A 21,129-nucleotide genomic window follows, 5' to 3' on the forward strand; every position below is an offset into this window, starting at 1 on the left:
CCTGCCCAGGTGATCAGTGACTCACACGGTTTTGCCTGACAGCATCTCCAGAGTGGAGCCGAACACAGAAATTACACTATCTCTGAATTATTCTGTCATTTATGGCTAATAAAATCCACACATAGACAGTCCCATGTGGCCTGTTGGAGCAGCTGGGGATAGACAGAGGAAGTTCCTGCAGGCATGGCTCTATCCTGGAGGGGGAGCCTTGAAGTGATGGGCCCAGTTGTCAGGAGACCACCCTAAACAGGCCCAAACAGCCAGCTGGTGGGATTGAGGAGGCGCCATGTTGCACCGACTGAACAGATTCTTCAGATAGCTTTGGGGAGGACAGGCAGTCTGTTGGTAGATGGGACAGGGACCGCCTTCCCTTGCCCAACCTATCACATGCATCATTCCTCCCACATCCATTCTTACCTTGTCTGTCCTTATCTACTGCTTGGCTTTAGACAATATTCTAAATGTTTTTTTAGGCTTTCAATTTAACAGTGGATATGATTTAATCGGCTCAAACTAAGCTAACAAATGTTGGTCGCAGCGTTCTCCTTACACAGTGACAGTACAATAGAAGCCCCAAATTCATCCATCCATCCATTTTCTACCGCTTATTCCCTTCAAGGTCGAGGGGGGTGCTGGAGCCTATCTCAGCTACAATCGGGCGGAAGGTGGGGTACACCCTGGACAAGTGGCCACCTCATCGCAGGGCCAACACAGATGGACAGACAACATTCACACGCACATTCACACACTAGGGCCAATTTAGTGTTGCCAACCAACCTATCCCCAGGTGCATGTCTTTGGATAAATGCCCCTAAATTTTAAGAGTTACAATCATAATTTTGACTAATAATATGCCTCAATAACTATACAAAATGACAGAGGCTGACCTGTCGTTACACAAGACTCAAACAGTCCTGTGAGATCTCTAAGCTCAGTGAGCAACCATAGGACTAATTCCCAACTCTGCATGCTTCTGTCACTTCTGTCAAAGTGTAAGTAATTTTGTGTTATTTAGTCGTACGTGTTATTTAGTCGTACGCAGGGATGTAAGGATTAACTGGTTTTACTCTTACTAGTGATTAAAAACATCAAGGTTATTTAATTGCAAAGCCTCCATAACACCGTGTGTTTCACTCGTCACTCGCTATAAACGGACATGCTGGTACGTTATTTTCGGCACATATTCTCCCACCCAAAAAATGCTGAAGTCGGCAGCGTGGGAACATTTTGGGTACCTAAAAATTACCAAAAAGTAATTTAGGGCGATGGCTCCCCCATTTTCAGAACCTGTTAAAAGAAAGTTGCGGCTAAAGGGTCTAATATGTCCAATATGGTGCAGCATTTGAGGGGTCACCACCCAGCTTTACACGCCAAAGTAAATGTAAGAAATAATAACAGAGTTCAATTATGTTAGTGGCAAATTACTTCATGAAGAATTGAGTTGGTAGGGAGTTAAATATAAACGTGTCACCTACAATCAATAGATTAGCATTGTGACAGTTCAGTGTAATCAAACAGGCACTTCTGTCAAGGACTAGTCAGTGACCATTTAACTGTAGAGATTGATATTTCATGTCTGCGTTTAATAAACTATAGGCATGGATTATAAATTAATATAGCAAGTGTAAAACACTAACATAACATCAGAAGCTTGTAGATGAACGGCACTACACCAGGGGATATAATTGTGTGCATTCCAGATGATAAAGCATAAAGTAGATTTTTTTAAATGAATAAAAAAGGCATGGATGACAGTTGATGACAGTAACACCTGAATTTATACAGGGCCTACATTTCCCCTGGGGGCTCAATAAAGTTAATCTTATTCTCATATTATTAATTAATTAATTAACTATGAATAATACTTTTTGTTTATATTTATTATTTTGCACTGTTATCATAACATGTTTAGATTAGTGATACTTACAAAAATAATATAAATAACACATCAAAATCTCTTAGGAATATAACTTTATATATTATTGTTGTGATATTAAATAATGCATAATAATCGTGACAACTGAGAAACCATGATTATTACTCAGACTATAATTACCGGTATACAGTCAAAATCTATAATTGTTGCGTCCCTAGTCATATACAGTAATATGGTATTAAATACACTATTTGTTAATATATGGAAGTTAATAATCAAAATCCAACCATCCATCCATTTTCTACCGCTTATTACTTAAAAACAGTTCATAAGGGCTTTATTCTTATCGCTATTAATTGCTTGTGGAAAATAGTTTTGAACATGATTGTGGCGAGGCGTGACCCGCCGGAGCCCGCTCCAAGATGACGACAAGGAGGCGTGGCCGGCAGTCCAACAGGGAGGCAGGGCACACCGGAGCCCGCTCCATGATGGCGGCGAGGAGGCGTGGACGACGAGCGAGCAACGAGCAGCGAGGCGGGGCTCGCCGGGAGCGACGCCGCAATCAGGACAAGATGCGTGGATCGCGCAGCTGCAGACAATATAATTATCCTCTCGCACCGTATAAAAGGGTGGGAGACGTAAAGGTCGGCGAGAGAGACGGAGGAAAGAGACAGACACAACGAGAGGCTGATGCTGAGCGAGAGCGCAAGAAAGCCCAAGGAAGACGACGATGCACGCGGCTGAAAAGCAAGAGCGGAGGAGCGAGCAGAGAAGCGGAGCTGAAGAGCGACCGGCACTGAGGGTTTTTTATTTGAAAAAATAAAAAAGTCTAAACCTGCCCGCAAAATGTCGTTCCTTGATGGTCCTTGGAACCCACCCGACAGCTTGAGACTGTCACAATGATATACTGTATTTTCACACTAGTTACCTAAATGCATAGTTAGCTGATTCATCACCAGTTGTTGATCAGACATTTTGGCTACATAAAGCTAACTTCTATATTTTGACAACGAAGCCCCCAATTTTCTCAAAAACAGAACCTGTAATATCCACTTCACATGGAACAATTAACTTTTAAAAAGTACAAATTATGGATTTGCAGCTCATAAACACGTCTGCTGTTATTTTGTGTTTGTTTGTTCTTGATCCTTAGTTTATGTACAGTACATCATGTGTGGATGTCCTGGAAAACCTCTGTCTTGTAATACCTATCGACATTTGCACTACATAATATGGGAAATTTCCCAAGAAAATGGAGGAAAATAAGGGACCCTGCTCTTCTTAAGATATAGATAACCTAATCTCCTATTCTGAGACCCTTATTTTGTTCAGCTGAGTTAGACAGGATGTAACACGAAGCGCTTTTATAATGAAGGCCAGAAGTGTGTTGTCTTTTAGCTTTTAACAGCTGTAATAATGTGTGACGGAAAGACTAGGTGTAAATAAAGTGCCTCTGAAGTCCATGGCTGTTGTCCTTCTTTCATGTTAAGCTTTCACAATGTGAGCGGTCATCTTTAGAAGAAGCTTGGTTACAATAAGCCTCCAATTTGCAAAGATATTTTAAAATACTTCGTTATTTTTGTGCAGAGATGTCGTCTCCTGCATTGTCGTCAATGCCCATGTGACATGCGACTCGTTGGGTTGCCAGTCATTAGCCCCGCGCCGCGTCCGCATGATTACACCGATATCTACTGAGTGTTGCTAGAGCCAGGGGCAAGCGCTGCGCTATTTCGACTTATAGGAGAGGATACAGGAAAAATCCATCCATCCATCCATCCATCCATTTTCTACCGCGTGTCCCTTTTATATGACAACAAAAAAGATGGTTTAAAGAAAGGGGAAACACGAGTGTTGACCGATTTGTGTCTTTTAGTAATACCTGTAAATAGGGTTAGGCATGGTTTGAATTTGGACGATTGCGGTTCCTATTCCGGTTGCTCATTTCGATTCTGGCTCCAAACGATTCTCAATTAAGATTCTTTTAAGAGGCAGGGTCAAAAATGTACTCTTCTCACAGCCATATTTTCAACCAGTATCTAAATATCAATCATTTGAACTTGAATGTATGACGTTTCTTTCCACAAAAATATATTTTCCACAAAAGTTTTATTTTATTTTTGAAAACCTCATAAAAACATTTACACTTATGTTGTGTGTTAAAGGTAGAACGTTTCCGATCAGGGTTTTATGCTGCCAATTCCAATCACCCATGAGTGAAATTGGATGATACAATCACATGTATTGAACAATTAAAAAAAAAAATCATTTATGGTGAGTACTATAGACAGTGTAACAATTACATTACATTCAACACAATGTTTCAATTCAATTCAAGTTTACTTGAAACATGTTAAAACTTCCCAAACACACATTTTGCTCAAGTGATCAACTGTCCAAAAAGAGTGGTAATAAGCAGAATTTGTTTGGTCCCAACGTTGCACCATTATCAGCAGAAAACAAATAAATAAAGAAAAAAAAGATAGAACTAACTAAACCCTACATGAGCAAGCACTTGGCAACAGAGGCAAGGAAAACTCCTCAGTGGAAAGAAACTTCGAACAGAACCCATGCTCTGTGGGGTGGCTGTCTGTCTCGACCAGTTGGGTACAGAAAGAGAGACTAAATAGAGTAGCGATGAATAAGAAATAACAAATAATTCAAAAGGAGTACAGTAATATAAATCAGAACTTATTCTTATTCTACCCCAGTCCCATAATGAATATATGATAGTAATATTAGACACTTACCCTGTAACTTCAGCAGTTCTTTAGTATTTTTTGTCAACACCATCTGCCTGTACTATTTCTAAAACTGGCTCATATTAGTACATTGTTTAAGTTCTTTAGTTAATCCATTCCATAGTTTAAGCCCACATAAAGATACACTAAAGTTATGCATTTATATAAATGCTTTAGGTTCAGTTTAATCCTAAAATTGTATTTTCCTTCTCTTGTTGAGAAGTACTGTTGTACATTTCTGCGCAGCTCGTTGTTGTTTGCTTTGTACATTATTTCTGAAGTTTGAATATCAGTTTATTTCAATATTTTTTAATAAATGAACATGATTTGTATATTCTCTATATCCAGCCTAATGTATTATTTTGACTGATCTTTTCTGCAGTACTGTTGGCATGTCAAGTGTACTTTTATAATTGTTCCCCCATATCTCCACACAGTAACTCAGGTATGGTAACACCAATGAACAGTATAGACTGTGTAGTGACTTTTGATTCAGCAGATATTTTGCCTATTGACATTTTTACAGTATTGCCACTTTGTTGTATTTTTATTGGATGGTTTATTGGTTTCTTGTTTTCTTGTTATTTAAACTAGGATAGGATAGGAGCTTTATTGTCTTTGTATTTGTAACACAACAAAACGTTGTTTAGCAATACCATACAGCAGCATCTTGGTTTAGGCAAGTTAGCAGTTATATGGTAGTGGATAGATAATAGTTATATGGCAATGAATAGATAACAGTAATATGACAGTGGATAATGAATAAACAGTTAAATAGCAGTGCATAAATAAACGGTTAAGTGGCAGGCAATAGATATAGTCAGGTTGCAGTGAATAAATAAAAAGTTAAATATCAATGGACAACTTTGCTATCTTCAATTGGTTTTAAATGCAGAGAAAACAAAGCGTATGCTCTTTACCACATCAAAAACTGTAAGATCAGCAATGTGTGAGAACATTTTAACAAGAAATGGGCAACAAATTATGTTAGTATCTGCTTTTAAATATTTAGGATTTTTAATTAATGACCACTTGAGTTTTAAGGAGCACATTCAGTATGTTGTAAAACAACTGAAACTTTTACTGGGATTTTATTATAGAAACAATTCTTGCTTTTCTTTTACTGTGACACAAAAATTGGTGGAAACAACCTTTTTACCTGTTATTGACTATGGAGATGTGTTGTACATGAATGCTACTGCTGGTTGTCTCCACAATCTGGATAGTGTGTACCACGGGGCACTGAGATTCATCACCAACTGCGCTCCCCTTACTCACCATTGTGTGTTATACTCAATGGTTAACTGGACATCTTTATGTGCTCGACGCCTCAATCATTGGTATGTTTTCATCTACAAAACCATTCTGGGTATCACTCCATCTTATCTGTCTTGTCTTTTAACAAAGAAACAAGGAAGTCACAATCTTCGTTCAATGAATGTTCTGCAATTTGTCGTCCCCAAAGTAAGAACTGAACTGGGCAAGAAAGCATTTAGGTTTTCAGCACCGAAGGCATGGAATAACCTACAATCGAATATTAAACTTCAAACCCTAGTTCCGTTGAATGAGTTTAAAACTTCTGTGAAAGGACTGCAGTCTACCTTGTCTGTATGCACATGTGTCATGTGAGCAAGTTTTAATGTTGTAAATGTGATGTTTTATGTATTTGTTTACTGTTTCTAATGTAACCTTGCTGCTGCTCTCTTGGCCAGGTCTCCCTTGGAAAAGAGATATTTGATCTCAATGGGATTTTACCTGGTTAAATAAAGGCTAATAATAATAATAAGTACCGTATTTTCCGCACTATAAGGCGCACCGGATTATAAGGCGCACCTTAAATGAATGGCATATTTCAAAACTTTGTTCATATATAAGGCGCACCGGATTATAAGGCACACCTATGCATCCATTAGATGGAGCTGCGCTAAAAGGAATGTCAACAAAACAGTCAGATAGGTCAGTCAAACTTTATTAATAGATTACAAACCAGCGTTCTGACAACTCTGTTCACTCCCAAAATGAATAAACAGCTGTTTTATTATTTTCCCCGAGGTAAAGTCAGTGACGTGGTGTTTTGTTTATCTTTTAACAACAGCAAGGTATAACATGCAGTGCAACATTTATATCACATTGTGGAGGGGAACTTTTCCCTAATTTAATAAACACATAAAAAACAGTGATACTGTTACAGTAAATTAAACGTTAGTGCAATCACAATATAGTAACACTCGAAATAGTGCAGAGCAATAACAATATATCAATAACTCAACGTTGCTCAAATGTTAATGTCACACAACCCAACACACAATATAAACATGTAAAGCTCACTTTATGAAGTTATTCCTCATCCACAAATCCCTCGAATTCTTCTTCTTCAGTGTCCGAATCAAACAGTTGGGTGAATATAATAATTAGGGACGGCGTGGCGCAGTGGAAGAATGGCCGTGCGCGACCCGAGGGTCCCTGGTTCAATCCCCACCTAGTACCAACCTCGTCATGTCCGTTGTGTCCTGAGCAAGACACTTCACCCTTGCTCCTGATGGGTGCTGGTTAGCGCCTTGCATGGCAGCTCCCTCCATCAGTGTGTGAATGTGTGTGTGAATGGGTAAATGTGGAAGAAGTGTCAAAGCGCTTTGAGTACCTTGAAGGTAGAAAAGCGCTATACAAGTACAACCCATTTATCATTTATTTATACGGCTCCGTCTCTTCGAAGTCTTTATTAATCGAGTCAGTGTCGCTGCTGTTCCATTCCCGTGTTCTACTGCGTGACTGATCGTCTTAAGTTTAAACTCTGCGTCGTAAGCTCTTAATAGGAGCCATTTTGGGGTCTTTACATAAACAAACAATTGGAAATCAAAACGGCACGCCTCGCGCAGTCATACATCCCAGCATGCACCACGCGCTTCTTCTTCTTCTTCTTCGGGGGCGGCTGCTGGAGGCTGCTTACCGTAGTTGCGAGACCTAAACTTTATGAAAATGAAGTTTAGGTTTGTTGTGGCTCAATATTGGTCCGTATATAAGGCGCACAGGATAAGTCGCACTGTCAGCTTTTGAGAAAATTGGAGGTTTTTAGGTGCGCCTTATAGTGCGGAAAATACGGTAAACAGTTGAACTGCAGTGGATGAGTAGTTGTAGTGGACTGAATAAGTTAACAGTTAAAGTGCAGTTAATAATTAAGCACTGCTTTTGGATAGAGTAAATTAACAGTTATAGAGCAATGAATTAAATAGTTATAACCATCCATCCATTTGCCACCGCTTGTCCCTCTCCAGGTAGTCGCTTATTTGTATTTCATTACATTCAATTGTTTGATCAAAACAAAGTCAATGGTACATAATAACTATACAAAAACAAAAACTACCATCTAGTATTCATTTAAATCCTTTGGTTTTTGCCCTCAAAGTCTAAGGACATATTCCTTGAGTTTGTAAACATTAACAAAAATGAAAAAAAAAACAAGATTTGGGGAAAATTAAGTATTGATCTAATCACTCTGGTATTAATCATAAACTGATACAACCCTTGGTATCAACGCTTTCAATTTATGGATTGATCCGTCTTCCTCTTACATGTGTGCTTAAGAGGAGAGGCTCCACACGGTGTATGGAGATAAGACAGTTAGTTGCTTAACCACCTCCGTGGGAATAATACCTGTCGGTCGGCAGACTGAGTATCGAAAATAGGAATTGACATTTAAAAATGTGAACGATTCCGAGAGAATCGGAAAAAACAACATCACACTGTACTAATACATTCTTCTCTTTTCACATGGACTCCACTTGGTTCCCCTCAGTAGAGTCGTAGTCTACCAGAAAGAAATCTATATTTACCCTCTTTAAGTGGCCGTCAAATAAAAAACATCCCCCAAAAATGTATCAAGCCAATCAATGGGATATTCAAAACGACTGGTGTCGTCTGATCAATTCTGAATAAGTTCCACATCTAAGTGTTTGTAAAACTCTGAATGGCCTTCATGTGCTCACATAAACACGCCCGACTTTGATGATATACAGAGTAGCATAACTGCACAACGAACCTTGACATTTAAGCTGGCTGCGTGCCAGCTTTAACCTTTCATTTTAGCACAATCAGCAGACCTCTTTCTTTGAACTCATTGGCAATCTTGCAATGTGGGGAAACTGCAAATAAAAGTGGTACCAGTCTATTGCCTTGAAGCCTGCTTTATTACAGCAAGCACCTTTTTCCTACGTGCTTCCACATCTACCTGATTATGGTTCTTCTTCATTTGAGGCGGTCCCGACTCCTCCTACGAGCGACAAAGCACATTCTATGGCCCTAACTAGCTCTGGCCATAATTAGGCATCTTAGAGTAATTAGACTAAATGCAGCCATCACGCTCTGCTCTGCTCATTCATCATGCTGCGCTCCAGCCCGACGGAAATACATGCGCTGGCTATACATGCATAAATACACACAAAGGCTTGAACAGACGTATTTCCTAAGGCCTCATTCAAAAGCTGTGTGACAGTGGACCAAGCGACATATTTATACTGAATGTGTTTCTTATGTGGACCTCCTGCTGCTGAATGTAGCCTACTGAGTAGGAAGAGCACCAGATCCATTTGATTTACTGAGGATAAAGTAGTATGAAACAATATCCCGTGCTGATGTTGACTTTGGGCACTGAGAGATAACAGCTGTAACACACTCAACCACCAGAGGATCCACCACTAAACCGCCGTAAATCCACTTGTTCTCGACCCTGACCTCTAAGAGATGTTGTCTTTTATTGTGAACTGGAGCGGCACACTCATAATAATAAGTATGCAAGTGTGTCACTAACCAGTAACCATAGTTTGTTCGCAATATAATACTTTTTACTTGGGAAAACTGGGGCTGTAAAATTACAATTTGACCAACATTGAGACTAGTTTTAACTGTAGTTATGTGTGGCAAGAACTCAACGTTATTTGTGAGAAGACAGGTGAGCATTGACTGATTAACAGGAGTGTGAGTCTTGGTTTTTATTTGGCTTTTTGTAACATTTATCCCAAAGGAACCAGCCTCAACAGGAGGTGTCAAGGAGAAGAATATACACCATCTTGAAGTTGTGTGAATTAAGCAAACTCACAGTACATGTAATTATCAAAGTTAGGTAGTGTTCTGTTGGTTTTACATTTTACAGTGGTTAACGTGTTTTTACACTTGGATGACGATTAACAAGGTTGAAAAATGAGATGTGGAAGGGACGCTAGTGGCACAAATTAACTTACCGGTAACTGTGTGTTAAGTCAATATGAGCTGGACTATCGTCATCTATTTATCTTTTAAATATTGTTTTTGGTATGATGCATTTTGACAAAAATGCATTATTATTTGATGACACGTTTCAAAATTGATGCAGATCTCCAAGAATACAAGTTTGCCTTGTCATTCGGATGTTTATATTTAATAACGTGATTGCTTCTTTTGTTGTTTTAAACCACAACTCTTTTATTCTCTGATATTCCAACAGTTAGTGAATAAGAGTTCCTTTGACTGATGCTTTATAAAAAACTTGCTATCTGCTGTACCCATTTTTAACAACTGAGCGTGTACAATCTATACAAGATGTTAAATGGACTCGTCTTATTTTTAATGCATCTAAAGAGCTTATTGTCATTTTTCCAAATATTCTTTTATGTGTCTTTTTCTAAAATGTTTAAGTCAATCACCCATTTCCGAACACATGCATCATTTGCATTCCTAGTATGACGTTCATTTATAATTCTGTAAAACCATTTAACTATTTATTTTAATTGTATCCTGAATAAAAAGTATCCAGTTTGTGGATATTATAAGTCATACTTTCAGAAGATATGCATTTTTTACAATATGACTCAAAGAGAAAAGAAAAAAAATATCTCTAAGTATATTCACATTGATCAACTAATTCATTGAATTGTTAAGGAGTTCTCATGAATATTGTGATGTGGTTTAGTAATCCCTCTATTTTTTCATGAAGTCAATTTGACTACATTTTTATTAATTATGATGTTAGCATTGTACCAAAGAGGTTGACTCACAAATATATTGTAATTGGATAAATTCCAAGTATTTTATAACACAGTTTTAGAATACTAAGAGTAGCTTCTATTGGGCTACGTCTCATTTATTTGGATAACTTTTAATATACTGTAATACAGGTATACTCCCCACATGAATGTCAAAAATCATTTACATATTTATTTCTGTGTTGATCCAGTCCTTATCTTTAAAGTTAAAGTACCCATGATTGTCACACACACACTAGGTGTGGCGAAATCATTCTCTGCATTTGACCCATCACCCTTGATCACCCCCTGGGAGGTGAGGGGAGCAGTGAGCAGCTGTGATTTAACCCCCAATTCCAACCCTTGATGCTGAGTGCCAAGCAGGGAGGTAATGGGTCCCATTTTTATAGTCTTTGGTATGACTCGGCCGGGGTTTGAACTCACGACCTACCGATCTCAGGGCGGACACTCTAACCACCAGAAAAATGGAATCATTTGCTCGCTTGTTCACAACAAAAGGAGACATAATAATGTAGAAAATTTGGTAATTGTAGTCCTCCATTAGCTTATGAACTATCCATCCAGACAATGTTAAATATGAACATCGAGCCTTCTTTCCACATCATATCAAATGTCATATCATTGTATGTATTTTCTTAAACCAACTTTTATTAATCAGGCATAATTTTCCATATGTAACTAACTACTGGAAGTATACTAATTTTTTACCATGCTCACTCAGCCATAAAGTAATATTTGGAGACGTGACCATGACCAGAGGTGGGTAGAGAACCCAAAAATGTTACTCAAGTAAAAATGCCGTTAGTTTAGAAGTATATGACTGAAGTAAAAGTAAAAAGAAGTCATAAAAATAATTACTTGAGTAAGTGTATTGTGAAAAAACTACTCAAGTATTGAGTAACTTGTGAGTAACTTCTAATGTAGTATGTAGTGATTTATTTAGTAGCTATTTATTAATGGTTCTTAAACTACAATTGTAAGTGGTGTGAGCGTGTGTGTAAAACAAAAATCATATACAATTTATTGCAACATGTTTTCTCGAGTTAGAAATATAATTGTTGTAGGCTGAAATGTGAACACTTCTACTGACACAAATAACAGCACATTATATATATATTCTTTTTACTAGTTTGAAAGTAATCATTGAAGATTTGTGCTGCCTTGTCTGATATCATGTCACCTTTTACAGTCAGTAAATGTCTATGCACTTACCGGTAATTAGTCTGATTTGACAAATAATTAAATGTATTCTATTTTCACATGGACATGTGAAGTTTTAGTTTTCATGCTCTTATCTCTAATGTGACTGTTGGCCATACGCAGTGTGCCTCTTGTACACTAGGGAGCGAGTGTGGTCATTTCAGCTTGTTTAGCTATTTGGGAATGTAAGTACAGTAGAAAAAGAGAATGCTCCATGCTAATAGGCTAGCGCTAGTAACTTACAAGCTCCGAATTTAACAGATAACTACAAATTTCCAATGCTATTTAATGTTGATGGTAATGTTTTAATGTGTTTAAATGACACTTGTGGTTATTAGGATCATCAGAGACAAACAAAAATATTGCTATTTTAGTCAACTGTTTTAGGAGGTTTCTTCTTAACAGTTGTCTCAAACAGCCGGGACGTGCTGGCGTCCTGTCATGTAATTAAAGTGTCTTATTTTGTTTATTTTATTTTATTAGACCACCAGCTTGTTATTCCTTGCTAGGTAGAATGCGAGGCTCCGTTTGATTAGTGAAATGGAGTCCAAAGTCACGAAAGCTTACGTTGGATTGGCGAAACAAAGTCCTATGACAGTGCCTGCCGGAAAAGGGCTTGCTGACAAATGAATTAGTCTTTGTAAGTCTTAATCATCCATCCATCCATCGGGCGGAAGGCGGGGTCACCCTGGACAAGTCGCCACCTCATCGCAGGGCCAACACAGATAGACAGACAACATTCACACTCACATTCACACACTAGGGACCATTTAGTGTTGCCAATCAACCTATCCCCAGGTGCATGTCTTTAATCAGTAGATTATAAATAATTATGATATAAATAAATGTAAGTATTGGAATGAAACTCAATGTAACGGCGTAAAAGTAGCATTTCTTCTTCACAAAAATACTTAGGTAAAAGTAAAAAGTATGTTACATTAAAGCTACTCTGACAAGTAAAATTTTTTCAAAAAGTTACTTAAGTAAATGTAACAGAGTAAACATAGCACGTTACTACCCAGCTCTGACCGTGACTAACATTCCAATTTGTATACAATCTTTTTTCTTAAATGTTTAAGATTTAAATATCAGCTTGAATATTTATTTGGTGTGATATGCAATCCTAAATATATAATTTCCGCCTTTTAAAAAAAAATTATTTTGGAGTTTTGAACTTGCGATTTCTTACAATGCTTATTGAGTCGTAGTATTGCACATTTTTTCCAATTCATGTTATACCCTGATAAACAACCATTTTCAGTAATTACCGTGTCAGGTAGAGAATTCGATCATCAAAGTACATTGATAACTTGTTCTACCAAGATTCCATTTTTATACCAGGAATATTGTATATTTATTTAATCAAATTAAATAATACTCCAAAAGCAGGACATCCCTGTTGTGTTCCCCTCTTTAATGAAAATGGTTCTTAAATCTGATTATTGGTATTGACTAATGCTTGATTAACTGAGTTCTTTCTATTTCTTATTTACAGCCAAACCCGTCTATAGGGACCACTCAAAGGAAATTACAAAAGTGGCCCCTATATGCAGGTTAGGAGCCATTTTCAGCCAGGCTTTGTGGTGGTTGGAGACATGACAAACTCACACGTTGAAGCGGGATACGACAGGAAGCATCTGGTTAATAAACACGATGGATGACACATTAGTAATGGCCATGATTCGTTGAGACGGCAAGAGTAGAGAGCCGCTGCTCACTGATTAATTGTAAGTTTTACAACAAATGAGGGAGCGTGCTCGTTGGAATGGGATAATATGACGTGTAGCACCGCCCACCTCGGATGCGAACGTACGTCGTAGTATGTTAACCGCAAGCAAGCGTAATCATTAATTTCTGTTATCTATTAAATTGTAAAACTTAAATATTTTGGAAGAAAGTAATTTACAAATATACACTGATACTATATTATGTGTCGATTGTATCGACATCATTATTAATCACCGCAACTTTACATTGAAGCTTTAGCAGTTAGCTTCTTGTGTCGTCCTGCTCGGTGTATGTGTGTGTATGTGGGTGTAGCATGCTTAGCCATTTATCTTTCTCTAGTACTCCAGTGATTATGCAACTTGTAAGAAACTTGGTGGTGAAGATGAATATCTTAGAAGCGGCTTGCAATGCAATGTGTTCGTTGCAGCTTGCTCTCAAATTCAAGCCAGTGTTCTGGCAAGACACACGCCCTCCTGTATTTCCTGCAGGTGTGTAACTAGGAATCCGGAAATGTATTGTATCTTCAAGCTAACTATCTTAGCGAGGACCAACATGCCTCCGCTTTAAATGCTCCCGCATTACAGACATACAGTGCATGGTGGTTTCTGCCCGAAAAAACACGGGTAATGACGTCACCGACTTTTATCGACAAATAAATTGGACGAGGACATATATCATGAACGATTGTTGCTGACAACGTCAACGAATGGTTTCAGCCTACTAGTTGCTGTGATTTTAGACACAAGTCGTTCACAATTAATAATTTCTTATGCATCCCCGAAACGCATGGATAGAGTTTACTGCGTTCTTTTAGATTTTAATGCTTCACTGCATAATATATGCGATCTACATTTTACTATGTTATTTGCCTTTATATTTAAAATAATTAAGATAGATGTTTAACAAGAGAGTTGCACTTAAGCACATAGCGAAAAAAGCCCTAACCAAACAGATTGTAATCAACTGTACTCACCGATGACAATAAGGGTATAGTTGACGTTGACGCTGCCAAAGCCGTTAGTAGCCTTACAGATGTAGGTGCCCGTGTCATCCGCTTCCACCTCTTTGATCTTGAGGCCCATGCGAAGGATGCGGAAACGGATCCAGCCACTGTGGATGTTGCGCCCGTCTTTGGTCCACATTATAAGGGGGGGCGGGTCTCCATCCACCGGGCAAGGCAGCTTGATGGCACTCCCGAGGCGGGCAGTTTGGCGGTGGAGGACCTTTTCAGCCACCCGTGGAGGTCCTGAGTAAACACACAATAACAGACACTCTCAGAAATCAAATACAGTGTTCCCTTGCCACTTGCCGGTTCACTTACTGCGGTATCAGTGCATCGCGGATTTTAAAGTAAGGTTGACTACTATAAGATTTTAGTAGCCATTGAAGTTTCATGTTAAAATTATGTCGGTTTTTGAGTGTTTCAAGTGTTTTAGGAACATAAAAAAGTGTTTATAGTGTGTGTGAAAGCTGTGTGGAGAGTGTGTGGAGGGCTTGTACAGACATTAAATACATATAATAATTATATAAATAACAAAATAAATAAGGTCCCTACTTCACAGAAATGTATCTACTACAGGTGGTCCGTAACATAACCCCTGCGATAATCAAGGGAACAGTGAATCCAGATATAGAATAGAATAGAAAGTACTTTATTGATCCCTGGGGGAAATTCAGCACCACAGTTCGCTCACAATAGACAATAAACATGTAGGTATTTTTACATGTGAATAATATAAATACAGTCTATTATACAGCATTATTCACATGTGAATAACATAAATACAGTCTATTATACAGCATTATTCACATGTGAATAATATAACTACAGTCTATTATACATTTAAGTACAATCAAAAAGGAACATATGCATTATACAGTGTGATGGCTGTCGGTATGAAGGACCTCCTGTGTCGTTCCGTGTTGCATTTTGGGAGTCTGAGCCTTCCACTGAACGTGCTCATTCTCTCCGCCAGGTCCGAGTGTAGTGGGTGGGAGGTGTTGTCCATAATGGCTAGGAGCTTTGCTAGACTTCTCCTCTCTGACACCACCGCCAGAGAGTCTAGCTCAGGGGTGGGCAATTCATTTTTACCGGGGCCGCATGAGCAACCTGAGCACTGCTGGAGGGCCACACCGACAATATTTCAATTAAACTTTGCTTAAATTATTTTTGATATACCGTAAGATAAATAATAATAATAATAATAATTTCCTTTAACCTAACTTAACTTTATACACAACACGTCCTGATGTATAATACAATGTAAAAATGTCAATTTCTGTCACTTTATCCCGCATCCTCTTTAAAAGTCCAACATTTTTCCCCGTCAGATTTGGACAACCATCTGTTGTCACACCTGCCAGCTTGTCCCATTTCAGTCCTAACATGTCCAAACAAGCATTTAACAATGTGAACAATTCATTACCTGTGGTTGTCTCTTTAATTGACTGCATGGCTGCCAGCTCCTCCGTGATTTGAAAGTCTGCAGTTATCCCACATAAGAAGATGAGCAGCTGGGCGGTGTTACGTACATCGCAGCTCTCATCCAAAGCCAGCGAAAAACAGTCAAAGTCGGCCGTTCTGTTATACAGCTGAAGCTCCAAGTTTCCAGCGATGGTCTCAACCCGCCTCGTTACAGTGCGTCGGGAGAGTGACACGTTCTCAAATGTGCCCCTCTTCTCCGGGCATATCAGCGCAACAGAGTCCAATAAGCACTCCTTAAGAAACTCTCCCTCAGAAAACGCTTTACTTTTTCTGGCGATTTTGTCAGAAATGACGAAACTTGTCCTGATGGCTGCATCTCTGGGGGTGTGAAATTTGGCAAAAAGTCCTTGTTGGGTTTGCAGTTTTACCATCAACGCATCAGCCTCCCTTGCGCGCGCTTCATCAGACAGATTCCGGTATTTTTCCTCGTGCTTCGTTGTGTAGTGGCGATTCAAATGATATTCTTTAAACACAGCAACCTGTGTACTACAAATTAAGCACACGGCTTTACCTTTAATTTCTGTAAAGAAATACTTGGCAGTCTATGTCTTGTTGAAAACACGCCATTCGTCATCAACTTTTCTCTTTTTAGCATCTCGGGGATAACTGGGCATCACTTGTCGCTGTGCACCTTCACTCACAGGTTACACACGGACATACTATAAATAACACTTTTCAAAATAAAAGCAGCACAGTTGTATTGCACGCACGACAGATGTTTTTTTTAATTTATTTTGTAATTTGTGATTGCCGCTGTTCACATTCACTCACAATCGCGCACAAGCATACGTCCACACGGAAGTAATACAAATAACGCTTTTCAAAACAAAAGCAGCACCGTTGTATTGCACACTCGACATAGATACTTTTTAAAATGTATTTTATAATTTATGATTGGCCTCACGCGGGCCGGACAGGGACGCACAAACGGCCGGATGTGGCCCGCGGGCCGTCGAATGCCCAGGTCTGGTCTAGCTCTACTCCCACCAAGGTACTGGCCTTCCCTACCAGCTTGTCCAGCCTGTTTGCGTCCCCCGCTCTCAGTCCGCTGCCCCAGCAGGCCACGGCGTACAAGAAGACGCCCGCCACCACCGACTCGTAGAACATCTTCATCCTCTTTGTACAGACGTTGAAGGATCCTAGCCTCCTGAGGAAGTAGAGGCGGCTCTGACCCTTCTTGTAGAGTGCCTCAGCGTATTTTGACCCATTCAGCTTGTTGTCGATGTGTACTCCGAGGTATTTATAATCCTCAACCATGTCCACATCGACCCCCCTGATGGAAACAAGGGTCGCCGGAGTACTCCTCCTCCTTCCCAGGTCCACAACCAGCTCCTTGGTCTTTGTCACATATGACAACTTAGTCTATTCAGGTGTCAAAATCATACGTTTGCTAATAATGATCAATAATCACACAGTCAAACAAAAAATGTTGAGGGTTTCAGGTTCGATCCTCGCTTCCGCCATCCTAATCACTGCTGTTGTGACCTTGGGGAAGACACTTTACCCACCTGCTTCCATTGCCACTCACAATGGTTTAAATGTATCTTAAATATGTAGATAATGGGTTTCATTATGTAAAGCGCTTTAAGTCTCTAAAGAAAAGCGCAATGTAAATACAATTAACTTCATTAATTCTCAATAACACACAGTTTTGTCTTTAAATAATATATATATATATATATATATATATATATATATGTATATATATTTTTTTTTGTTTAATAAAAATATCAAAATTACCCCCATACTTTTCAGTATGCAGTGTGGAAATCATACTAAAATAGAAACCACAATAAACAGCCATAATTAACATAAACATTAATATTTTTGTACAGGCAGATTTTTTGACAGTAGGTTTTGCAGTTAAACAATCATATTATTACTATTTTTTATTGTATTCTTACATGGGGAAAACATTTTTGTAAAAATGTAAGTAAAAAAGAGCAAAATAATTGGTCTGTTATGACAAAAAGCTGGAATGTTCTAATATTTAATAATAATATTCTTGGTCACCTATAATACATTTCTGACACAATATCTGTTTTTAGCATTTCTTAAAATAAAAAATATCAATATCCAACTTGGTGGAAAATGTTTAGACACCCCTGAACTAAAGTATCAAAAGTATCAACATTTTTTAATTTGAGGATCGATATTGGAGCATAAAGATCTGGTATGAGCGGTATCGATATTTCAGTATCGATCCGCACATCACTAATAGCTAGATTAAAAATAATCTCTAATTACGACAAATCTTTATAGTTACAGATGGTTACAGTAGGTCATTGTCAAAGCGCAAGCCGAGCAAATTAAATAAAGGATCTGACATAAAATACCAACTTGGTTGTGTGCAGATGGAGAGCGAGGTAATTTGTCATATTCTTGCCTGATTACTCAGAAATGCTGAAACCAGATTGTAATAATTGGACAAGGCCTGTCGTTCAGTCTGCACAAAGAGGGCAAAGTGTTTTGGCTTGGCTTTTTGCATAGCGTGCAAGAGATCAAAGCTATTGGGCGGACAGTGGTATAGAGTGTGCGTGTGTGTGTGTGTGTGTGTGGGGGCGGGGGGGGGTTTGCACTGTGGCGGACAGCAGCGGCTCTTAATTGGCTTGGGTCTGCTGCCTTAGATCTGGTGTAGTGAAGCGGGCTGAAACAGCCTGTGATGGTGTTAGGAGGCCTGCACCTCCGCTCGTACATTACCAAGCACTAAGCGAGCCCCTGCTTCCCGCCCCCTGATACCTAAACAAAAGCTTGAAACACTGAGCGGACTAGACCAGCCAGCGAAGTGCAACCAAACCCTATCGCTAGTCTGGGCCTCAGACCAAATGGTCTGCTCTAGTTGCAGGAAAAACAATGGGGAGGCTAAGTACACAAGGCTTCTCCCAATATATACACATACTCACGCTCAAACAAACACAATCACTCACATTCCTCTAGTGCATTTCACACTTAATGGTAAACAAGGACTTTATGGATGAGAGTTCAAAGGGGGAGGTGACACAGGTAACTCCATCTGGTTGTTTTATCCCATTGCCAACAGATGGATGAGAGCTGCAAGTTCAACATCTGGACACATGGCTTGATACGTGATCAAGAATATACGTTCTATATTAGTGACTCACAGATATGTTGAGCCATAAGTAAAAAAGTGTGTTCATCCACAGCCATGCGATCTATCTCGATGGTCTAAGGAAATTGGAAGTGTCATTGTTTACGTCGGTGAAGAAAATGTAACCACAGTCTTTTTGGCTGTTGTAAGCTGGCCCTTATCTCACCCCTTCACTACCACCACAGAACAGACACACGTTGTTTTGTTCAAAATCCTGCAATCTCTCCTTTAAAACCGCAATCGGATCACAACATTGTTGCACTGATGTTGATAAGTTAATCCGGACAGACTTGATCGAAGAAAAATGTGCCGCACTCATCCCTTAACCAAACTTTATTTCTTTTATCTTTCTGTACCTGTCACTCTGTCTTTTTTTTAAATCACAAACCAACCAATTGAGGAAAACGGCCGCTGCACACTGACGCTTGGTTTTTCCTTGCCTCTGTCGCCAAAGTGCTTGCTCATGTGAAGTAGTGCGGTTCCAGAAATATGTAAATATATATGTAAAAGTGCCTCTGTGTGAATTGGTTTTGCCTCACCAGGTCCTGCAATTCTGCACTAAATCATGTGCTCGTTTCAGATAATGGCTGTGAGAGGAAGAACTAAATAACCTTTGTTAAGATTTAAAAAAAAATGCATGTATCATTGCTAGAGAAAACATTTTAAAATAATAACGATTGAGAAATTGACAAAAAAAAGGTGCCTTAAAAGCTGCACAAAATGTTATTAACTGTAGTTTGTAGCGAAAAATAGTACATGATGGCTCAAGACTACATCAATGCAGGCTACACTACAGGTTAAACTAAAAGTATTTGAATATTGTTTGTTTATCCCAGCAATTAGATTTACAAGGTAAAACTAATATATGACATAGGCTCATAATATGCAACTCAAGATAGTTCAGGCCTTCTTTTCATATAAGGTTGATGATTATGTCTTACGGCTTATAAAAACCTCGTATTGAAAGTCTCAGAAAATGTGTTTTTCAGAAACTGTAAGCCATGATCATCAAAATTACAACAAATAAAGACTTGGTATATCTCACTTTGTATGAAATTAGTTTATATCACATATTTGTTTCACATTTGGAGTTGAATTGCTGATATGAATGGACTTTTGCACGATATTAAAATTTTTGGAGTTTCATCTGCATGACAACTCTTCTGGGCAGTGCTCGTCTGCCTAAAGTCACAGTGGCATGGGAAGTTCAGAGTTTCTACCATTGTCTTAACCAAAGTGGATCAATTACATTTTGTAAATTGCCCATCCTTAATGTTTGAACTTGGAGGTACTGTACATTCATATCAGTAGCACCCAGTCTAAGGTGTACCCTGTCTCTCACCAGAAGTCAGCTGGAACGCAATGACTCCACACAGCTTATACTTTGATGGGATAAAATGCCTACTGTGGTACACTGTAATCTCCCTTAAACATGTGTTTTCACTTGTATTTACTGTCTTTCATCACTGTCATCCTTACTGTGGTGAAGATATGCTAAATGATATAGAATGTTATTCAGGACCCCTCTTGCTCCAGACTTTTTATAAATGAGCTTAATGTACGAGAAGGTTTTGGCTAGTGCTGCGAGTGTTTGGAATGTGCAACAAATTATTTCATCCCTCATTCTCCTCTCTTAAAAAACTCCTTTTGAACTCTCTCTCTTAAAAACAAGGCGCTGAAATCAAGGACATGGTGTACATCACGTAAGAAGTATTTACGCTTGTGTATATGACCGCTATCCTTTCTTCAATGGGGTCTCTCCTCCGCCTCCTCCCTCTCAAGGACAGGTTTGCTTAACCTTCGAGTTGAAAGCTTTGAAACCACAGAGTCTCTCTGTGAAAATGGGGGAATAACTTATTTATCTGCATGATTGAAATACATGCTGATGAAGACACTAATAAGCATTTATTCACAGCATCCTGCTAAAACATTTACCGGAGCTGCTCTCTCCTCCTTGGCTATCTATTTAGTGCGATGGC

The 21,129-nt window shown here is 38.9% G+C and overlaps 1 protein-coding gene across 2 annotated transcripts in view; it reads right to left on the minus strand.

The window, feature by feature from the left end:
• The window catches only part of LOC133611772 (fibroblast growth factor receptor-like 1), a 99,147-nt gene that overhangs the window by 34,630 nt on the left and 43,388 nt on the right, over window positions 1–21,129 (minus strand). For both annotated transcript variants that reach the window (XR_009816034.2, XM_061968897.2), the window contains exon 3: window positions 14,530–14,802. Coding sequence is in view for 1 of the 2 variants with exons in the window: in XM_061968897.2 (XP_061824881.1) it covers window positions 14,530–14,802 (273 nt within the window). In the remaining variant the exon portion in view is untranslated. The remainder of the gene's footprint in view (window positions 1–14,529; window positions 14,803–21,129) is intronic.

The sequence above is a fragment of the Nerophis lumbriciformis genome, linkage group LG08, assembly GCF_033978685.3.
Source record: "Nerophis lumbriciformis linkage group LG08, RoL_Nlum_v2.1, whole genome shotgun sequence".
Taxonomy (NCBI): domain Eukaryota; kingdom Metazoa; phylum Chordata; class Actinopteri; order Syngnathiformes; family Syngnathidae; genus Nerophis; species Nerophis lumbriciformis.